Here is an 18,329-nt window from a genome sequence, read left to right on the forward strand (position 1 = left end):
GGTGTGTGTGTGTTTCTAGCATCCCACTCTCTCTCCCCCTCTCTTTTCTTTTTTCCGTCTGTTCCAACAAGGAATGCATATACATATAATAATTATAAATAAAGCTTTGCCTCAAATACAAAAGCGGTTGATACAAATATACGCGCTTGCTTCTTCCCCGTAACTATCCGCTCGAATCCCTCGTCAATGTAACCTTCGTAATCTTCCAGAGCCTCCAGACTCAATTATTTCAATGTTTGTGTCAGAAGAACAAACTACTGTCCACACAAAACAGTCGAGGTGCTCTCAATCTTTATGTTGTCTTCAAGAAAAATGTGGTGAAAATGCACTCATTGAAAATGCTTTGGTAGGGAAGCAGCCTACAGTACAGCAGCATGGAAGCCAGACAACAAAAAAAGGGGCCTCCATCTTGAAAAGAGGTCCTCTTCTATCGTTGGTTGGCTCCACCCCTTACCAAACCAACACAATTAACAATCAAATCAAACACATTCCCTAAGAAACAAAATAACATTTACATGCATTTTCCTGGTAACAAATGTAACATAAATAAACAAAAATGTCTGCAATTTAACAACGGTCTTTAAACAAAAATGCAAAATAAAAAGAAATCATTCTGAATTTAAAACAGGCCTGTCAAAGGAAACCTAAACAATAGGCGGGTCCACTGGATCTCCCGGATACAGGAAGTGCCCCTAAGGAATCAGGAAGTAAACAAAAAAAACCATTGAAAACAACCAAAAACAGAAAATAAACAAAGTGAATTGCAAGAACAGGGGCCTGTTTCAGAAAGGAGGTTAAGTGTAAACTCTGAGTGCGTTAACCCTGAAATCAGGGAAACCCTGTGTTTTCCGTTTCAGAATGGGAGGTTTGTTAAACCAGAGTAAATAGAGTAAGTCAAACCCGTTTCTGAAAGAGAGGTAAGTTATACTCGGAGTCAGTGTCCATGGTTACTTATGCTGTGAACCTAACCTGGTCGGGAGCAGGTTTTATTCTCCAAACTCAAGGTTTCTGCCGGTCCCCTCCCCTTTTTAAAGACGAAGCGGTATTTTTCGCTTTAACCTTCATTGCCCACATTTCCGTCACACAGAGACAAGTGACAAGAATGGCTTGTCCTGTTTTGGAGGACCCAATAGACGAGGAGGCTGCATTAATTCGTAGAGAATTATATTTACCTCGTACGAGGATTTTGAGAAGACTCGTTTTTTTGTCATTTCCCCATACGTTTTTGTTTGAGCGTTACCGTTTTTCGTTGCAGTCAATTACATATATACAATGAAAACAACATTAGATATTGCTATGTAGATGTTTCATATGTCAAATATTGTCAACAAAGCCTACATCCATGACATGCTCACATTTTATCTGATTGAATTATGTTTTTATACTTCATTTTTAGCTGCTGCCATGTTCTTTTAATTCCTGCAGGATTACATCTACATGAAAATGAAATCAGGGACATTGAATTAGATTAATGTAACAATTACTTTTTGGAAACACAATTTGCTAGAACTGCTTACTTTCTTAATCCCATATAAACCTATACCACTTGATCAATACAAGGGTAGACAAAGCTCACTTTTAAAAACACAGTTGAATGTATTAATATTAAACTGACCAACGTTTGCAAGAGGGGAAGGTTAACAAAAAGTCCTCTAAACATTACCGACATTAAATGCAATATTCCCCCCCGATTGGTTCTGTACACTATGCAGCATTTCATGCAATTACACCAGGAATAACACTTCAAAAGTACACCTAAATATCGCCATTTTTTTATTTCACACCTTACGCTATTTAAAAAGTTATTACAGCAAATATTTTATAACAATGATTTAAATGCAAACTTGCGCATTAACTTGAGCAGCTATGTTTTCCACGCTAACTGTCTCTGTTTTGCAGATGCAGCGGTGTTGCTTTTCTTCTGGAATATGTGCTCATATTCACTGTAACTCTGCAGCAGCACGTCAAGTTCAGCTGGCGAAAAATAAGCAGACCTCTTTTTTTCCACGGTTGCCATGGTGACTCGTAATATTTGCGCTCCATTGATAATGGCTTCTTATAGTCGCGGTGCGCACGCTTAACTCCGAATCAGTCCACTCAGAGTTGATTGATCTAACTCCGATCAGCTTCTCTGAAACAGAAAACTCAGAGTTGTTAATCTCTAGATTGACCAACTCAGAGTTCAAGTTCAACCTCAGAGTTGGTTGAACCTCCTTTCTGAAACAGGCCCCTGTTGGAAACTTTACAGCAGTACAGTGTGTTCACCCACTGATGCTGTCAGAAGCAAATCCACTTTATTTAACTCTCATATCGTGACAGACGTGTGCTCTGTCTGTCACAGTCGGTAACAATATTTTTCTGAAGTTGGCGTATAATCAAGCAAAAAGGCTAGTTTTACCTGAGCGATGCTAATTTGGTAGCACAGCGGTCTCACAGCACTTCCTTTTTACTCACGTGACATGAGCCTCCTCGCATATAAAGAAAAAAAAACATCGAGATATAAAACCGTATCTCATAATGTTTTGTCTTTATAGATGCATTTTGTAAACCCCTGTGAAAAATATAGATAATGACTGTTTAATGCCTATTATCAGCTCTGTGTGCATCGTTAATGTCTTTTATCTCAATATAAGATTGTGTTGAAGATTTAGTTTTATAAAGAAGGTACAAAGACAAACTCAACTCAACTTCTCAACTCAACTTTTTTTATAAAGCACTTTAATACTAATAATAATAATAAATTGTATTTGTATAGCGCTTTAAATGGCACACAAAGACGCTTTACAACACATGAGCAAAAACAGTTAATAAGAACAGAGCTAATATAATAAAATAAATAATAATAAATTTTATTTGGACTTTATACAGAACAAGGTTCACCAAGTGCTGAACAAAACAAAAATTAATAAAAGCACATGACAATATAAAGCATAAAACACATAAAATAGGATTCCAGGTCAATTGAAAGCCAAAGTGAAAAAATATGTTTTAAGAGCAGATTTAAAAATACTGAGTGAGTCTATCTGTCTGAGGTACAGTATTACTGACTATATATCTCACTACACTATTGTGTCCTCATTTCATTGGCCAATTGATGAGCAGTACTCCCGGGGTGGCCCGATCATAGCAGTTCAAGTGGAGAATGAGTATGGTTCCTATGCGATGGATGAAGAATACATGCCTTTTATCAAGGAGGTAAGAAATCCTGTTTTTAAAAACCCCTTAAGGTTGCTTTCAGAATTTACAAAAACAAGAACAGGCACATTATGAATGTTTTTATTTTCCCCTCCTCTTCCTCTCCAGGCGTTATTGTCCAGGGGCATCACAGAGCTGCTGGTGACCTCCGATAACAAGGATGGACTAAAGCTTGGAGGAGTGAAAGGAGGTTTGTCCAATTAGCTTCTTTTTTTTTGTTTTAAGTAAATTGCCAAGAGGTCCAGGACAAGGACGGATCTGCATTCATGCATCTGCAGTTCAAGATCATTTTGTTCGCTGTGAATTCTGTGAAGCAACAGAAAATCAGCAAGATGAGAATATGAGACCGAAATTAGACTAGCTATTTCTAAACATGTGCATTGGTAACCATTGTTAGGAGACTTGTAAAAATAGTACCATTTAAAATATACCTTTACCATGCATTGAAGCTATTCTACTTTATCTGTCTCAGCATTGTTTTTTTTTAAGCATAGACTGTCTCTAATACCATATTTGACATTTTCTGTTGTAATTTTTTATTAATCAAAAAGTATTTCAGCGTTTGTGTGACGCGTCTCTTTGCAACGTAAAGGTAGACGGAAATGTTTAGCGAATAACTTTTTTGATTTCTTTCTTTGAAGCTCTGGAAACAATCAATTTTCAGAAACTGGACCCAGAGGAAATCAAGTATCTTGAAAAAATTCAAGTGAGTTTTATTTTATTGCACAGAGGTCCTCTGATATACAAAATCTGTTTTTTGGTATCCCATATCCAGCTTTGGATTGACATAGACAGCACTCATGATGTTCTATTTCACTTCATTTCATTTCATTTTTGTATAGCTATGATGCCTTGGGACTGGATCAACTGGAAAATAAAAATTGTCTTATTAAGACAAAATAGAGACCTATGGTTTATTGTTGCTGGGAAAAGCTGAGTGTTTTCAAAATGCACTCTTAATACCTCAGTTTACCAAATAATTGCAAAAACTTCCACGAATGTGTATCTTAACCCTGCTTGGCCCAAGATCCACTGTCTTGCTTTTTTTTTAGCCATCTGTATTTTCACAGCAGGTTCTTTTATTCAGTCATAACATAAAATCGTCCATTATAACTCATCACCATAAAGTAGGGCGACTTTTGATGTCAGAAGTTCTATCCAGTAGTTGGAAGAAAGAGAAACAAAGCACGTGGTCTTTTGATCTGGAGCATTCTTAGACCGGTCGACCTCTGATTAGAAGATTGAGTGCAGGTTTGATTCCCACCTTGCCCGCCCATGTGTCAAAGTGTCCCTGGGCAAGACACCGAACCCCACCTTGCCTCTAATGGATGGCTGGCGCCAGCGTCCGGCAGCAGAGCCGCCATCAGTGTTTGAATGGGTGAATGAGCCTGTGAAAGCGCTTTGAGCCTTCGAGGAAGGTGGAGACGGGCGATACAAGTATACGCCATTTACCATTTTGGATCCTGTTTTTCAGCTTGGTGTTTGTCTTTATCTACTGAGAGGCCACCTTAGAAAAGATGGCATTTGTTTGTAGTGACACAAACAAGCTCATTTCAACGACTGTATATAAAGCACTGGAATAAGTGACTCCTCCCCCTGGCGTTCCAAACAGGAAGTACCTACTTGCTCCAAGAAGTCAAAATCCCATAGACTTGTATTGAGAAACAAACAGCTATTACTCAGTTATTCTATTTTTGACCATTCAGATGCCTCAGTAAATACATGTAGTGAACGCTGGCCCCCACCTCGAACGTTTGATGGACAAATTCTCCTGAGGCGCTTTCAATGAAAGAGGTGTGGACTTTGAACATGCTTACTCCTGATTGGCGACAGTAGTCGTCTTAGAAACATTGACTCAGATTGACCCTGCCTTTCATCTGGCTCCATCATGGTGACGTCCGTATTGCAGAAAAATGGCGACTGAATTGGCTTCATTTTGCTGGAAGTAAGACATTTTTATTGGGTGACATTGCCCACGCTCAGTCCAGTTCTCCTATACAGTCCATGATTTCAACATCAAAGGTTGGTAAAGGTTGGTAAAAATAAAAAAAATCACCTACAATGTTTTTGTCACAAGCATTAGATTCAAACACGACTTTAAACCATACTGTGACGATGTTTTAAATTTGGACTGTTTTTGTTGGTTTGAATGAGAACTAAATTGCCTTTGTGACTAGTCATCTTGTGGTTACTTAGTTAACTGACCTGCTACAGGTACTTTAGCATTTAAATTAGTTAAATTCGGGAATTCAAAATGTTTCTTCTTCACTGAGAACCTTTTAGAACTGGCCTGTGTTCTCTAACTCTTACTCTTGCACTACAATACGTACAATTAAACCATTTTGTTGTAATGCTGTGAGTTTATTCAAGTCAACAGATGCACCCATGTTTACAAATGTCCTTTTCCAACAGCCTCAGAAACCAAAGATGGTGATGGAGTACTGGTCTGGCTGGTTTGACCTATGGGGTGGTCTTCATCATGTATTTCCTGCTGAGGGTAAGACTCACCATTGCACAAGAAGACGGGGTCTTTATGAGAGGAATGCTACGTTCACGCCAGGCACGTGACATGTGTTTAAGAACACATGTCACGGACTTTCTACTGTTTACTAGCGCATATCCACCACCTACAGTGGGAGGAGGCTTTGGCACGAAATTTTGAAGCGGTGAAAATCTCACAAATCTTGCTCCTGGCTTTTTCTTTCACAGCTCTATTCCGATATCTGTAAGACTAGGTACCATAGAAATCCAACTAAATTAATTTCTCCTCCATGATCAATTTTACATGGTTGGTGCTTCCATGTATTGAAAAGACTTTGCCCATACATCACTACCAAATTTGATTCCCTGTTTGGTCAGGGTTTAACTGCTTTAACTTTTAACTCGTGTTCAACAGCTGCACGTTTTGTACGTCGAGACCTAAAATGCTCGAAGAAACTTGTGTAGCGATGCGTGAACGAGAGAATTTTGAATGCATAGCCCTGAAACACGCATTTATGTAGACTTTTCATTGGGAGAGGTGACTTGAACACTCTCTGACCAGGTCGACGGGAATGTAGCATTAAGGCAGGGTTTCAGTCGGTGTAGTAGTAGTTTTTGTAGTAGTTGTGCAAGAAGAAAGCTTTCAGACAAGCCATTTTTCTCTGAAAAATGTAACTTGTATAAGAAAAACAATAAAAAGACTGTCACAAGTGGAGAAAACATGCAAATATTCCTAACATAGTCATGTCCTTACAAGTTCATTGAACAGAACAAAGCAGCACGCCCAGCAGCAGGTCACTCCAATATGGAGGGAGTTTGGCTCTTGGATTTCCAAACATCAGCAGAATGCCTCCAAAAAAATGAAAACTTTATTGACATTTCTAAAAATAAATGGTGATTTAAGCAGACTTATTTTAAAAAACAACCAATAATTAGTAGAAAGTCAAAAACAACATGTAAGCAAATTAGTTAGCATAATAAAATGGTTCAAGTAAATGATATGAATCCCTGTACCTTTTTTTAATATTAAAAGGACAGTATGATGTGTCTCATAGCTTTAATACTTTTTCTAAATGTTTGACCTTTATTGCATATTGTAGTTCAGTTTGTTTTTCTGTCTCCAGTGTCTGAAAAAAGATATAATATACATGTATGAATTAAAAAACAAGCAATCTAGTACACTGTTATTGACATTAAAATGGTTATTAAGGGTATTTCAAAACAAAAGGCTAGCTTAGTTTTGAAATTCACAGATATGCAGAGCCAAGTTATTCAAATCCTGTAGTATGCATGCAAAACAATACAATTACTGAATTTACTGCACAAAAGAGCCAATAGGAGTCATTTATTACTGGTTACTAGTTCTGCGGTTTTTGGTAAGTTTTATATACCGTAATTTCCGGACTATAGAGCGCATCTGATCATAAGCAGCACCCATTACATTTTTTTTTTAACTTTTTATTTTTGCTTTCTCATCACAACAAATAAACAACAATTCCCTGAGATACATTTGACCACAAATCCACATCCAGTAAGGTGTACAATATATATATATATTTTTTTTCCCAAGTTAAAACAAAAATTGCATTGAGGAAATATGAGACAAGTACAGTAAACCCTTGTTTTTCGCGGGGTTACGTTCCAAAAAGATCCCGTGATAGGCAAAATCCGTGAAGTAGAAACCTTTATTTTTTTCTTACTATTAATATACAATTAAATCCTCTATTATACATTGAAAAGAAAGAACAGACCATTTTACAGGCTCAACCATTTGTTTCACAAATAAAGTACTTTAGAAACGTTTTTTTTCAACAAATAACTTCTGTACTGTACTGTCAAATAATAGTTTTAATCATCAATGTGAACAGAAGGCTTCAAATTGCGGAGATTAGCCCCGCCCACCGCGACCCGATTAATTGGATTAAATGGGAGAAAATTTAAAATGATTATGAAAAAAATACAAAGTACAGTCGGACAAATAGTGACTCAGGTGTATTTCACTGCTCTTCAGACTGAGCCGCTGCATCCTGACTCCACCCTGCTGTGTTTTCTTCTTTTGAAGCCCGCGGTGCAGCTGTGTTTGTCCGGGAGAAGAACATAGTGATTGGCAGTTGTTGTCGCTCTTTTTTTCTATGGGTTTTAGAGAAACTCAAAATAGCAAAAGAATTTGCACATACGTAATGTACATTTGGTAAGCTGTTTTACGTACCTGTTCACTTTAAACTGCAACGTTATTGACGCACAGGTAGAAAAGAAGTGGAGTGACTTTTTAGCCAATCAGAATGCAGAACACAATGCACGTTGCAAATCCGTGAAGTAGCGAAACCGTGAAAAATAAACCGCGTTATAGCAAGGGATCACTGTAGTTCAGTTAAACAGATACTTATACAACCATGAATAAAGGTACATATTACAGTTACAACCCCAAATAAAGTTTAACAGTGTGCCATCTACGTTCAAAGACATCAGTGTTTAGTCGTAGGGACGCTGTCATTTTTTCCACCAAATAAATATGTTTGATTCTTTGTTTCCATTCTGTTAAAGATGGTGATTCGACCTTTTTCCAATTTCCTGTTATTTTTTTTCGTTTTTTTGCTACCAATAATAAAATGCGCGCTATATATATCTGATCAGAACCAAGATCCCTGGGAACACACCCAGCAAACACGACATGGCACTCCAAGGAAGGTTTTGTTCTAACATTGTTTCAATCTCCCTCTTAGTAGCACCCATTACATTTTTAAAGGATAAACCATTTAGTACATAAGCCGCACCTGTCTATAAGCCGCATGTGCCAACATTGAAACATGTGTTGTAGAATGAGGATGTGTATGTGCTGAAACCGCGCTGCGTGTGTAAGGAGGAGGGAGCTAGAGCATGCAGCAGAAGTTTGTTGGGGGTGCTCGTTCATGTTTAAAATACAGAGTGAAGGAGAACTGTAATAAAAGGTTTCCCCAGAAGAACAATGAAGGATTCTTTATTAACCCGCTCTGGAGGCTCTGAGGGTCCGGATGTGGAATTGAACCCCGAAGAAAGGTCCGCCTTCTGCGGAGAGGATCTCCCCTGCATTTTCCGACCACCGTCAGAAAGAACAAAAGTAATCGCAGGAAAGGTTCAACACATGATATATTTACAAAGAAAGACGGTACACAGAGTTTTCAAAGTTTTAATGATATACCTGAGCTTTTCTTTCCAAACATTGCCTGTGATGCGGCAGGAACACAGCAGCAATATGGTAGAAAAAACACTAACAGGGCTGGTTTAAAAAAAACACATACAGGTAAAAGTCACTGAGAGCAGCAGTACAGGCTGCCCAGAGGCGTGCGCCATAGGGTTTATTCCACAATAGTGACACACCGTAACACAGCACTAACTGGGCTATTTTAAAAAACATAAACGTAAAAGTCACTGAGAGCTTTCATCTTCCTCCTGTGCACTGAAACCATGGAAGTCTTCCTCCTCAGTGTTGGATTGGAATAGTGTCAGATATTCCAATTCACTCTTACCCTTTCTGCTTGAGCGCCCCTAGTGGTCGTTAGAAAAAAATGCATTAAAAAAAGAAGGAAAAAAAATGCATAAATCAGCCGCATCATTGAATAAGCCGCAGGGTTGAAAGCGTGTGGCAAAAGTAGCGGCTTATAATCCGGAAATTACGGGTACATACATTTTTTATTTGATGACTGGTTCAACTGCGCAAACTATTTTTGAGTTTTGGGTAAAAGTCTGGAACCGGTTAAGAATAAAGCATGAGCAACGGCCCAACATGAACAAGCTATAAAAAGTGTTACAACAACTGCTATTGTGTGAATCTGGGAATAAGAAGCATCACTGCAGTCTTTTTGCACAGTGTTTATTCATCACAAATGCCGGTGCACATAGGTGGCAAGAGCAAGAGAGCAGGTGTAAATAAACCCACCCTTCTAACTTCTTTTGAAGCTTTCTTTCTGCTGGTCGTTCATTTGCCTACCACTGTTTTTGGCCACTGAAAGCATTTTTCCCATAACTACTATTACTCGCCACAGAGTCTTAAGCATTTTTATTTAAATAGAAAATAGTTCTCATGTATTTCTGTGTGCATCAGAATGTGAATGTGTGCGTGGGTGAAACGCTTTGGGCCTTCTGAGAAGGTAGTAAAGCGCTACAAGTACACACTATTTACCAGTTACTTTCTTTGCAGAGATGATGGCTGTAGTCACGGAAATTCTAAAGCTGGACATGTCCATCAACCTCTACATGTTCCATGGAGGGACCAATTTTGGCTTCATGAGTGGTGCATTTGCAGTGGGAAGGCCATCACCCGCACCCATGGTAACAAGCTATGGTATGCTTTACAGTGCTTGTTTTTGCATGCACCGACACAGAAATGTACCAAATTAGCCAAAACATTGTGCATCACAAGGCTAATTGACAATACAGACATAATACAAGAGATTTAAAGGGCCATATACATCTATAAATTATATTGTTGCATTTCAGCAAAGTTAAAAAGAAAACCAAACATGATATTAAAAAAAGAGGAAGTAATAAAGTATCTCAAACCTGGCTAATTCTTCAGGGATTGATCATTTGCAATCTTTTCCTCTGGGAGGAAACTTGTTATTTGTCTTTTATGCAAATAAAGACCAAAACATTTAAAAAAAAATCTACTACTATATGGACAAAAGCAAGTTGAAGGAGGTATTCACTCCTCCAGAACCACCTAAAATCAGATTACAGCTCAGATTATAGCTTTGGGGGGAAAAAACTCAGTTGTCCTGCGGTTTAAAAAAACTCTCTTTAAACTGAGTCAGAGTATCACGTTTCAAGCTTGTCATTAGGGTGAACTACCATGTTTATACATTTTTTTAAATATTTTTTTATATTGTTTTAGTTTTGAGCTTGGTGCCATAATCATACTGTTAAAAAAGTTGCGAAACAGCACAGGGAAGAAGAACGTATTCACTTTCAAACTTCGACTAAGTAGGCTAATCTGTGTTGAATTAAAAGTTGTGACACTTTTATTTTGAAAGTTGTATTTATTTATTTTATTTTTCTGGCTTTGTTTGTTTGTGAAGTCGATGATTGCCAATAGAGTACACTAGACGTTTGTTTCTGTGGGGGTGGGGCTTTGAGCCTGTTGGCTACCAGGTCATGATTGACATCGGGTGATGAAGGTTTTGGGTGAACCGTAGTGATAATGCTCTCCTAAAGTTTGATGTAACTCACATCAGAGGAGGAATGACGCAGGCACACCAACAACTAATGACACCAAAACTTCATGTCATTCATGCTCCGGTAGCCAAAAAGGTCAAAGCCCTGCCCCCACATACACTTGGGCTCAATACTGAAAACGAAAAGACAGAAAATGAAAAAAAAAAACAGCAGCTGTTATTGATAAACATTATTTTTCAATTGGTAAAAGTTTTAGGTTTATAGTTTTATTCAAACTTAAAATTTATTTTGTTTTTTCAAATTTCTTTCAAATTAAATATCTCTTTCAAATTTACAGCATTTCTGAGGTTACAATATGTACTATCAAGTTTAAAACTGTTTTCAAGATGTTAAATTTGTTTTTTTTTTCTTCAAATTATGAATCTGATGTTTGATTCATTTTAAGCTGATCCTGATTTGACCCCATAGGTTTATCTTATGTTAAAGCTTTTTTATAATGTCTGACCTTATCATGACATTTTATAAACAATCTAAATTGAACCAGAATATAAAATATTAAACACTTCTCCTGTTTCATGATGAAACATTTTTGGACACACCTTCTCATTCAAAGAGTTTTCTTTATTTTCATGACTATGAAAATTGTAGATTCACACTGAAGGCATCAAAACTATGAATGAACACATGTGGATTTCTATACATAACAAAAAATAGTGAAACAACTGAAAATATCTCATATTGTGGGTTCTTCATAGTAGCCACCTTTTGCTTTGATTACTGCTTTGTACACTCTTGGCATTCTCCTTATGAGCTTCTAGAGGTAGTCACCTGAAACGGTTTTTTCTTCACAGGTGTGTCCTGTCAGGTTAAATAAGTGGGATTTCTTGCTTTATAAATGGGGTTGGGACCATCAGTGGTGTTGTGCAGAAGTCAGGTGGATACACAGCTGATAGTCCTACTGAATACTGTTAGAATTTGGGTTATGGCAAGAAAAAAGCAGCCAAGTACAGAAAAACAAGTGGCCATCATTACTAGAAGAAATGAAGGTCAGTCAGTCCGAAAAATTGGGAAAATTTTGAAAGTGTCCCCAAGTGGAGTCACAAAAACCATCAAGCGCTACAAAGAAACTAGCTCACATGCGGACCGCCCCAGGAAAGGAAGACCTAGAGTCTCCTCTGCTGCAGAGGATAAGTTCATCCGAGTCAGCAGCCTCAGAAATGGCAGGTTAACAGCAGCTCAGATTAGAGAGCAGGTCAATGGCACACAGAGTTCTAGCAGCAGACACATCTCTACAACAACTGTTAAAGGAGACTGTGTGAATCAGGCCTTCATGGTAGAATATCTGATATGGAAACCACTGCTAAAGAAAGGCAACAAGCAGAAGATACTTGTGTACAAAGTGTACATAGCAGTAATCAAATCAAAATGTGGCTACTATGAATAACCTAGAATATGAAACAGTTTCAGTTGTTTCACACTTTTTTGTTATGTATATAATTCCACATGTGTCCATTCATAGTTTTGATGCCTTAAGGGTGAATTTTGGCCCACTGCTGTTCAATAGAGGAGTGCAGAGAAAGCATGTGCCACGCTCAGAGGCAACCCCATCGCTCCCTGGCTCCCAGGCCTGCTGTTCTGATACTGCATTATCTTTCAGATTACGACGCTCCATTATCCGAGGCGGGGGATTACACCACCAAGTATCATCTTCTGAGGAATTTATTCAGCCACCACCACCGTGAGTGTAACTGCCCCTTCCCATCTTTCTCATTCTTTTTCAGCTCACTTTATTCTCGTCATAAAACCGGTTTTCTGTTAAATAAAGAGGGAGAACTTTACAAGCACACATTTTATTTTATGTTTTGTGTTGTTTATGGAACTTTTCACATGTGAGAATGATTTCCAGTCTTTTTTGTGTCAGGGACTAATTTTTTTGAAAAGTAAAGGCAGCAATCCAAAGCCGTAATTTGGCTCATGCTGTGTTGGTAGAATAGATCTTGAAAGCCTTCCTGAGCTTGATTCTCTGCTGAACAATGAGCAGTGGCCTGAATATGAGTCTGAGAATGTTTTGTCTTCCAGACTGTAAACAGAAATGCGTGACCTAGTTTTGTAATTAGATGTTTCGTGGCTGTTTGGCTGTTAAGTCATGTACATCATGTCAGTTTCACTTCGCCTTGTGGTGTCTTTTTTTTTTTTTTTTTTTGCATAGCCTTAATTCAGACTGATATGCATTAAACATAACACTAAGACTTCTAAAATAGAACTGTAATATGTATTTTTTTAAATAAAAATGTGTATAGAAACCTCTCATGATGCTAAATACCCAGACATAATGCCATTTCACAGTTATTGTCTTAGCCTGCAACCTTCTACCTTTATGCTACGTACACAGACTTGGTGATTTATGATATCAGCCGGACACAAACCGCTAAAACTGATTTCCCCTCCATGATCAATTTCAACCTGTTGACAGTTTCGTGTTTTAAAAAAAGACACTATCCGTATGTAACTACCAAATCCGAATTGCTGACTTGGTCAAAGTTCAACTGGTTTAACTTTTGATGGATGTTTAAAGGCTGCAGGTTTTTTCATTGAGCCTGAAAACAGAGTTAAAAATGTGTGAAGCGTGATTTTTGAACACAGAAACCCAAAACGCACATATACACGTGTTTCCTTTTGACTTTTCATACAAAGTGGCTACTTCAACACGTGTTTGTGAGCCGAGTATGTCGATTTCTCACAAAGTGTTCAGAAAAATAAGACACTGCTATGTATTTACGTCACTTTATGACGCATATAAATGAACACTTTTTGGCTTAAATAAACTTAAACATACAGAGAAAATGGCCTTTATTTAATATATAAAACAGTATGCAACTTTTGAGATTCATGTGACTTCCTTTCAAAATAAAAGACATCCTGTACAACAAAGGAAAAGGCATTGTTCAAATATTTGAATATCTTTTCAAAAATAGAAAACAGCCACTCATGATCAGGTGCGTCTTAAGGATAAATTCTGGCTGTGTTAACTGACTTCCAATTGATTTTCAGTGGTAAACCGTGCTAAAAAATCTGTGAAAATGTTTTTCTTTGACTTGGGTAAATTACCAACCGCTTGATAGATTTTTGGAGCGTATTGGGTGCTGTAGTCAGGAGCGTGGTGGAGTCATACTTTTTTTTTAAATGTTTGTGAATGAGTTGAAAAAAGTTGGACTTTTCTGTTTTGTTTCACTTAATGCAGCTTGTAGTCCAAAAGAATGTTACTTTTTAAAAATTAAGAACATTTTATTTTTATTTTACCAGAGATCCACAATGGAGAGGTAAAAGAGCCACTTATGGCCCCAGAGCCTCAGGTTGCAGACCTCTGGTCAAAGCAGTTGGAATGCCCCTTTTAATTATTTGTAGTTTAAATGAAGAGAAAAATTAAACTATTAAGTATTTTATTGGAGAGTCCTTGGTCATCTTGGTGGCATAGATTCATCAAAGTACTGGAAACATTCCTCAGAGAGTTTGGTCCATATTGACATGACAGCATCATGCAGTTGGTGGAGATTTGTCGGCTGAACATCCATGATGCCAATCTCCAGTTCCACCACATCCCAAAAGTGATCTATTGGGTTCAGATCCAGAGAACTTATTTTCATGTTCAAAACACCAGAGATGATTCCAGCTTTTTGACATGGTGCCTTATCCTGCTGGAAGTAGCCATCAGAAGATGGTACACTGTGGTCAGAAAGGGATGGACATGGTCAGCAACAACACTCAGGTAGGCTGTGGTGTTAGAACCATGTTCATTTGGTACTAAGGGGACTAAAATGTGCCAAGAAAATATTCCCACATCATGACACTACCACCACCAATTCAATTTTCAATTCAATTCAATTTTATTTGTATAGCCCAAATTTACAACAACAGTCGTCTCGATGGGCTTCGACCAGTTTTCGTGAGTCTGTATGAATTGTAGCCTCAGTTTCCTGTTCTTAGCTGACAGGAGAGACGCCTGGTGTGGTCTTCTGCTGCTGTAGTCCATCTATCTCAGTGTTGGACGTGTTGTGCGTTCAGAGATGCTCTTCTTCAGACCTCAGTTGGAACCAGTGGTTCTTTGAGTTCCTGTTGTCTTTCTATCAGAGGAACCAGTCTGGACATTCTCCTCTGACCTCTGGCATCAACAAGACATTTCTGTCCACAGAACTGCAGCTCATTGGATATTCCCTCTCTTTTTGGACCATTCTCTGTAAACCCTAGAGATGGTTGTGGGTGAAAATCCCAGTAGATCAGCAGTTTCTAAAATACTCAGTCTAATCCGTCTGGCACCAACAACCATGCTGCGTTCAAAATCACTTCAATCACCTTTCTTCCCCATTCTGACGCTCGCTTTTTACTGCAGCAGATCATCATGACCATGTCTTCATGTCTAAATGCATTAAGTTGCTGCCATGTCATTGGCTGCTTAGAAATTTGCATTAATGAACAGATGGACAGATGTGCCTAATGAAGTTCCCAATGAGTGTATGGAAGAAGAATCCTTTAAAAGTTAATTCCACACAGTTTTGTTTAAACTTGTTACGGACGGTGCTTTAAGTGGACAACGAGAAGTGGCGAACTCTCTTTGATGGAAGTCAAAACATAAAACGTAGAGAATCTTGAATGTAAATCTTGATCAATAAAAAAAAAAGGTCATTTTTTCTATGCAAAATAATATTAAATGAGAACGAGGGAGCTCAGGTCAAGTTTATAAATACTTTAGTCATACACTGACTGTGTACTTAAAGTTAATTTTCAATTATAACATTGCTTTTTTCAAAAAAGTTTTATTTAACAGGCAACTAACAGCAGTCTAACAAAAAATGTAACATTTTCCTCAAATGGAAAAGCTGATGCTGAAAGTAAATGAAACGTGCTGATGAGAATACTGTCCAAAATGGTTCAATTATAAACAAAAAAATAATAACTAAAAAGCATTTGTTTACTTTCGAATAGTATTCGAATAGTGTACTTTAAAGAGCTTTCAAGTGCCACTGCTGAATACCTTAAAGCCGTAGTTGTGGAAAAAAATGTTCTTTAAAAAAAACAAATAAAGAAAAGATGTGCCAATATCGTCTAAATCCAAAAACCACAAACCAAAATGAAACTTATTTAGTTTATCTCTAAGTTTTTATCTGGTTTGGGATACATTTATCTTTTTGAAAGGTCATGCCAAGAGTAGGAAGAGAAATACATTTTTTTGGTTTTATTTTACATGCACCAATAGTGTGGGTTGCAACATAGATTTGACTAGAATATTGGCAGTTTATTCCACATCAATGCCCCTCCGAAGGCCCAGGGATTCTTGAACTCCTCCGTGTGGGGGAGGAACTCACAAGTCCTCTTTCTATAACCTTTATCAAAGCTCCCTCACAGTTGATATTTTGTATTTTAAAACGTAAAGAAAAAGAAAAATCATCTGGTGCATTTTGGACTGTTTTTACAGATTTATCCCCGCAGATACCCGCGTCTGATTTCAGAGCTGCTGTGGCATTTTTTCCAAATAAACAATAGTTTGAAGTCTTTCCTGAAGTTTGGAACACTTTTTCCTTCTTCTCTTTTTTGTGCATCTCTGTAAAAGAAGCTGTTTTGTTGCCCGACGGTCTTAATTATGGTTTCTTTGTTGCAAAAAATCCCCCAGCTCAAGCAACTGCAATAGTTGAGCTATTTTATTCATGCGTATGGTTATTCATTTGATCCAGCTTTGCTTTTATTCTTGGTTTGATTTGATGACGTATTTGTTTCTATAAATTCATCTCCGTTCCTCATGCGTCCCTTTTTCAGTAAAAAATGCCTCACTTATATTCTTTACATGCCAGATGTAATTTGTTAAAGCATTTGTTTTGCCCCTACCAGATCTTAAAAATAGATGCGTAAAACCTTTGAATCATTGTTTGCAGTGAATCGTTTTTACAGATGCATCTTTTCACACTGTTTCCTCACTCTGGGGTCTTGTATTTATTGACAAAAGTGAAGAATTGTCCTACTTTAAATATGTTTTTTATTGACAGAAAAATGTAAATATGGTAGAATATATGACCCTGTTTTCTCTCTTCAATAGATCAGCTATTGGTACTTATAGATTAGTGAACACAGGACTGTTGTAGCTCTGTGATTTGGTAAAGCAGTTCCTTTTCCTGTGAGGCTTATAAGTAAATGAAAAGGAGATGTTTTTAGGTTAACTGCTCATTAAAATGTCATTTAAAGGCTGGTAAAAAAAAAAGAATCTGCAATACTTGAATCTGCAATACTAAAGAGCTGATCACTAATAGCTTTATTCCTGTCCTTGGTTTTTCTAGGCGTACCTCTACCTAAACCACCCGAGGCCACAGAGAGGAGCCCGTACCGCCCGGTAATCGTCCGGCAGCACCTGTCCCTGTGGAGCTGTCTGGACTTCACTGAGCAGGTGAGCGACTTTTAGAAAAATAACAGTTTACCCCGTGAGAGAAGTGCTTACCGTAAAGCTACAACTGTGTTTAAGCTCTAAAACAATAAAAAAATGTATGACTGTCAAAGCACTGCATTAAAGTCCCACTCCAGCTGTTGCGTCCCTCTTCAGAGTGGAGGGAGAAAATGTTTAACATAAAGAAAATGAAGATAACCGGGTGGGGTTAAAGTTGGCCACACAGCCGTTTATTCGGCGACACATAAATGAATAAATCAAAGGGAACTAAAGGAAAATAACCAACAAGACACCAAAAGGTGAAATTAATAAAGAACTTAAATTCTCAGGCTTTGTATCTAAACAATTATGACAGGAAGGCAAAACTCAAGATTACTCCAAATGCAAACAAAAGACCACAATGTAACAAAAGGACAAAACCAAAATCCAGCTAAAGGGGGAACCAGAGGCTTTCTCAAGCTAAGGCCAGGCAAACAGCAGGGGCAGGCTGGAAAGTAAATTCCCACTCAGGAATGCAGCCGCCACTGGAGCAGAGGATCCTGGGAGCTTTTAAAGCTTCCCTCCAAGCCAGACGATTGGAAGCAGCCTCAATCAGCCCTGCAGAGGGGGCGGAGTCAGCATCTGTGCCGGAGCTGACTTCTGTTTGCTGAAACCAAAAGACAAGCACACACCACAAAACAAGTAGACACTACCAGGGCTAGTAACACCAACTATATTTTTCTCCATTATAAAATCTTTCCCAGTGTTCTCTTAATGATGATTATGCAGGTTTTTGTCGACATCTAAAAGTCTGTCCTGTTTTTTAGACACATTTTCTGCAGCGCAGCAGGAGGTCTTTAGTAAATTTGCCTCTGGGTTATGGGCGGGACCATTGACAGCAAAACAGCCCCTCCCTCCTCGCGTTACCGAAGTACCCCCTGTGCGAAGCTGAAATCCCATAGACTTCTATAGAGAAACAAAAAGCTATTTCATAATTGTCAGACTAACAGTTCTTGCCATACTGCCTTTTATTAACATGTTCTTGCTAATCCTATGTTTGTTTTATGATATTTTTGCTGTAGAGAAAATTATTCTG

The 18,329-nt window shown here is 38.0% G+C and overlaps 1 protein-coding gene across 4 annotated transcripts in view; it reads left to right on the forward strand.

Annotated features, from left to right (window-relative positions):
• Positions 1 to 18,329, forward strand: part of LOC101157148 (beta-galactosidase-1-like protein 2) — a 44,086-nt gene that overhangs the window by 7,935 nt on the left and 17,822 nt on the right. For all 4 annotated transcript variants that reach the window (XM_078929474.1, XM_078929473.1, XM_004075932.5 and 1 more), the window contains exons 6-12: positions 3,103 to 3,195; positions 3,304 to 3,385; positions 3,837 to 3,901; positions 5,608 to 5,692; positions 9,854 to 9,997; positions 12,485 to 12,565; positions 17,151 to 17,257. In XM_078929474.1, the coding sequence (XP_078785600.1) occupies positions 3,103 to 3,195; positions 3,304 to 3,385; positions 3,837 to 3,901; positions 5,608 to 5,692; positions 9,854 to 9,997; positions 12,485 to 12,565; positions 17,151 to 17,257 (657 nt within the window). The remainder of the gene's footprint in view (positions 1 to 3,102; positions 3,196 to 3,303; positions 3,386 to 3,836; positions 3,902 to 5,607; positions 5,693 to 9,853; positions 9,998 to 12,484; positions 12,566 to 17,150; positions 17,258 to 18,329) is intronic.

The sequence above is a fragment of the Oryzias latipes genome, chromosome 13 (assembly GCF_053564925.1).
Source record: "Oryzias latipes strain Hd-rR chromosome 13, Olatipes_Hd-rR_3.1".
NCBI classification, from domain to species: Eukaryota; Metazoa; Chordata; class Actinopteri; order Beloniformes; family Adrianichthyidae; genus Oryzias; species Oryzias latipes.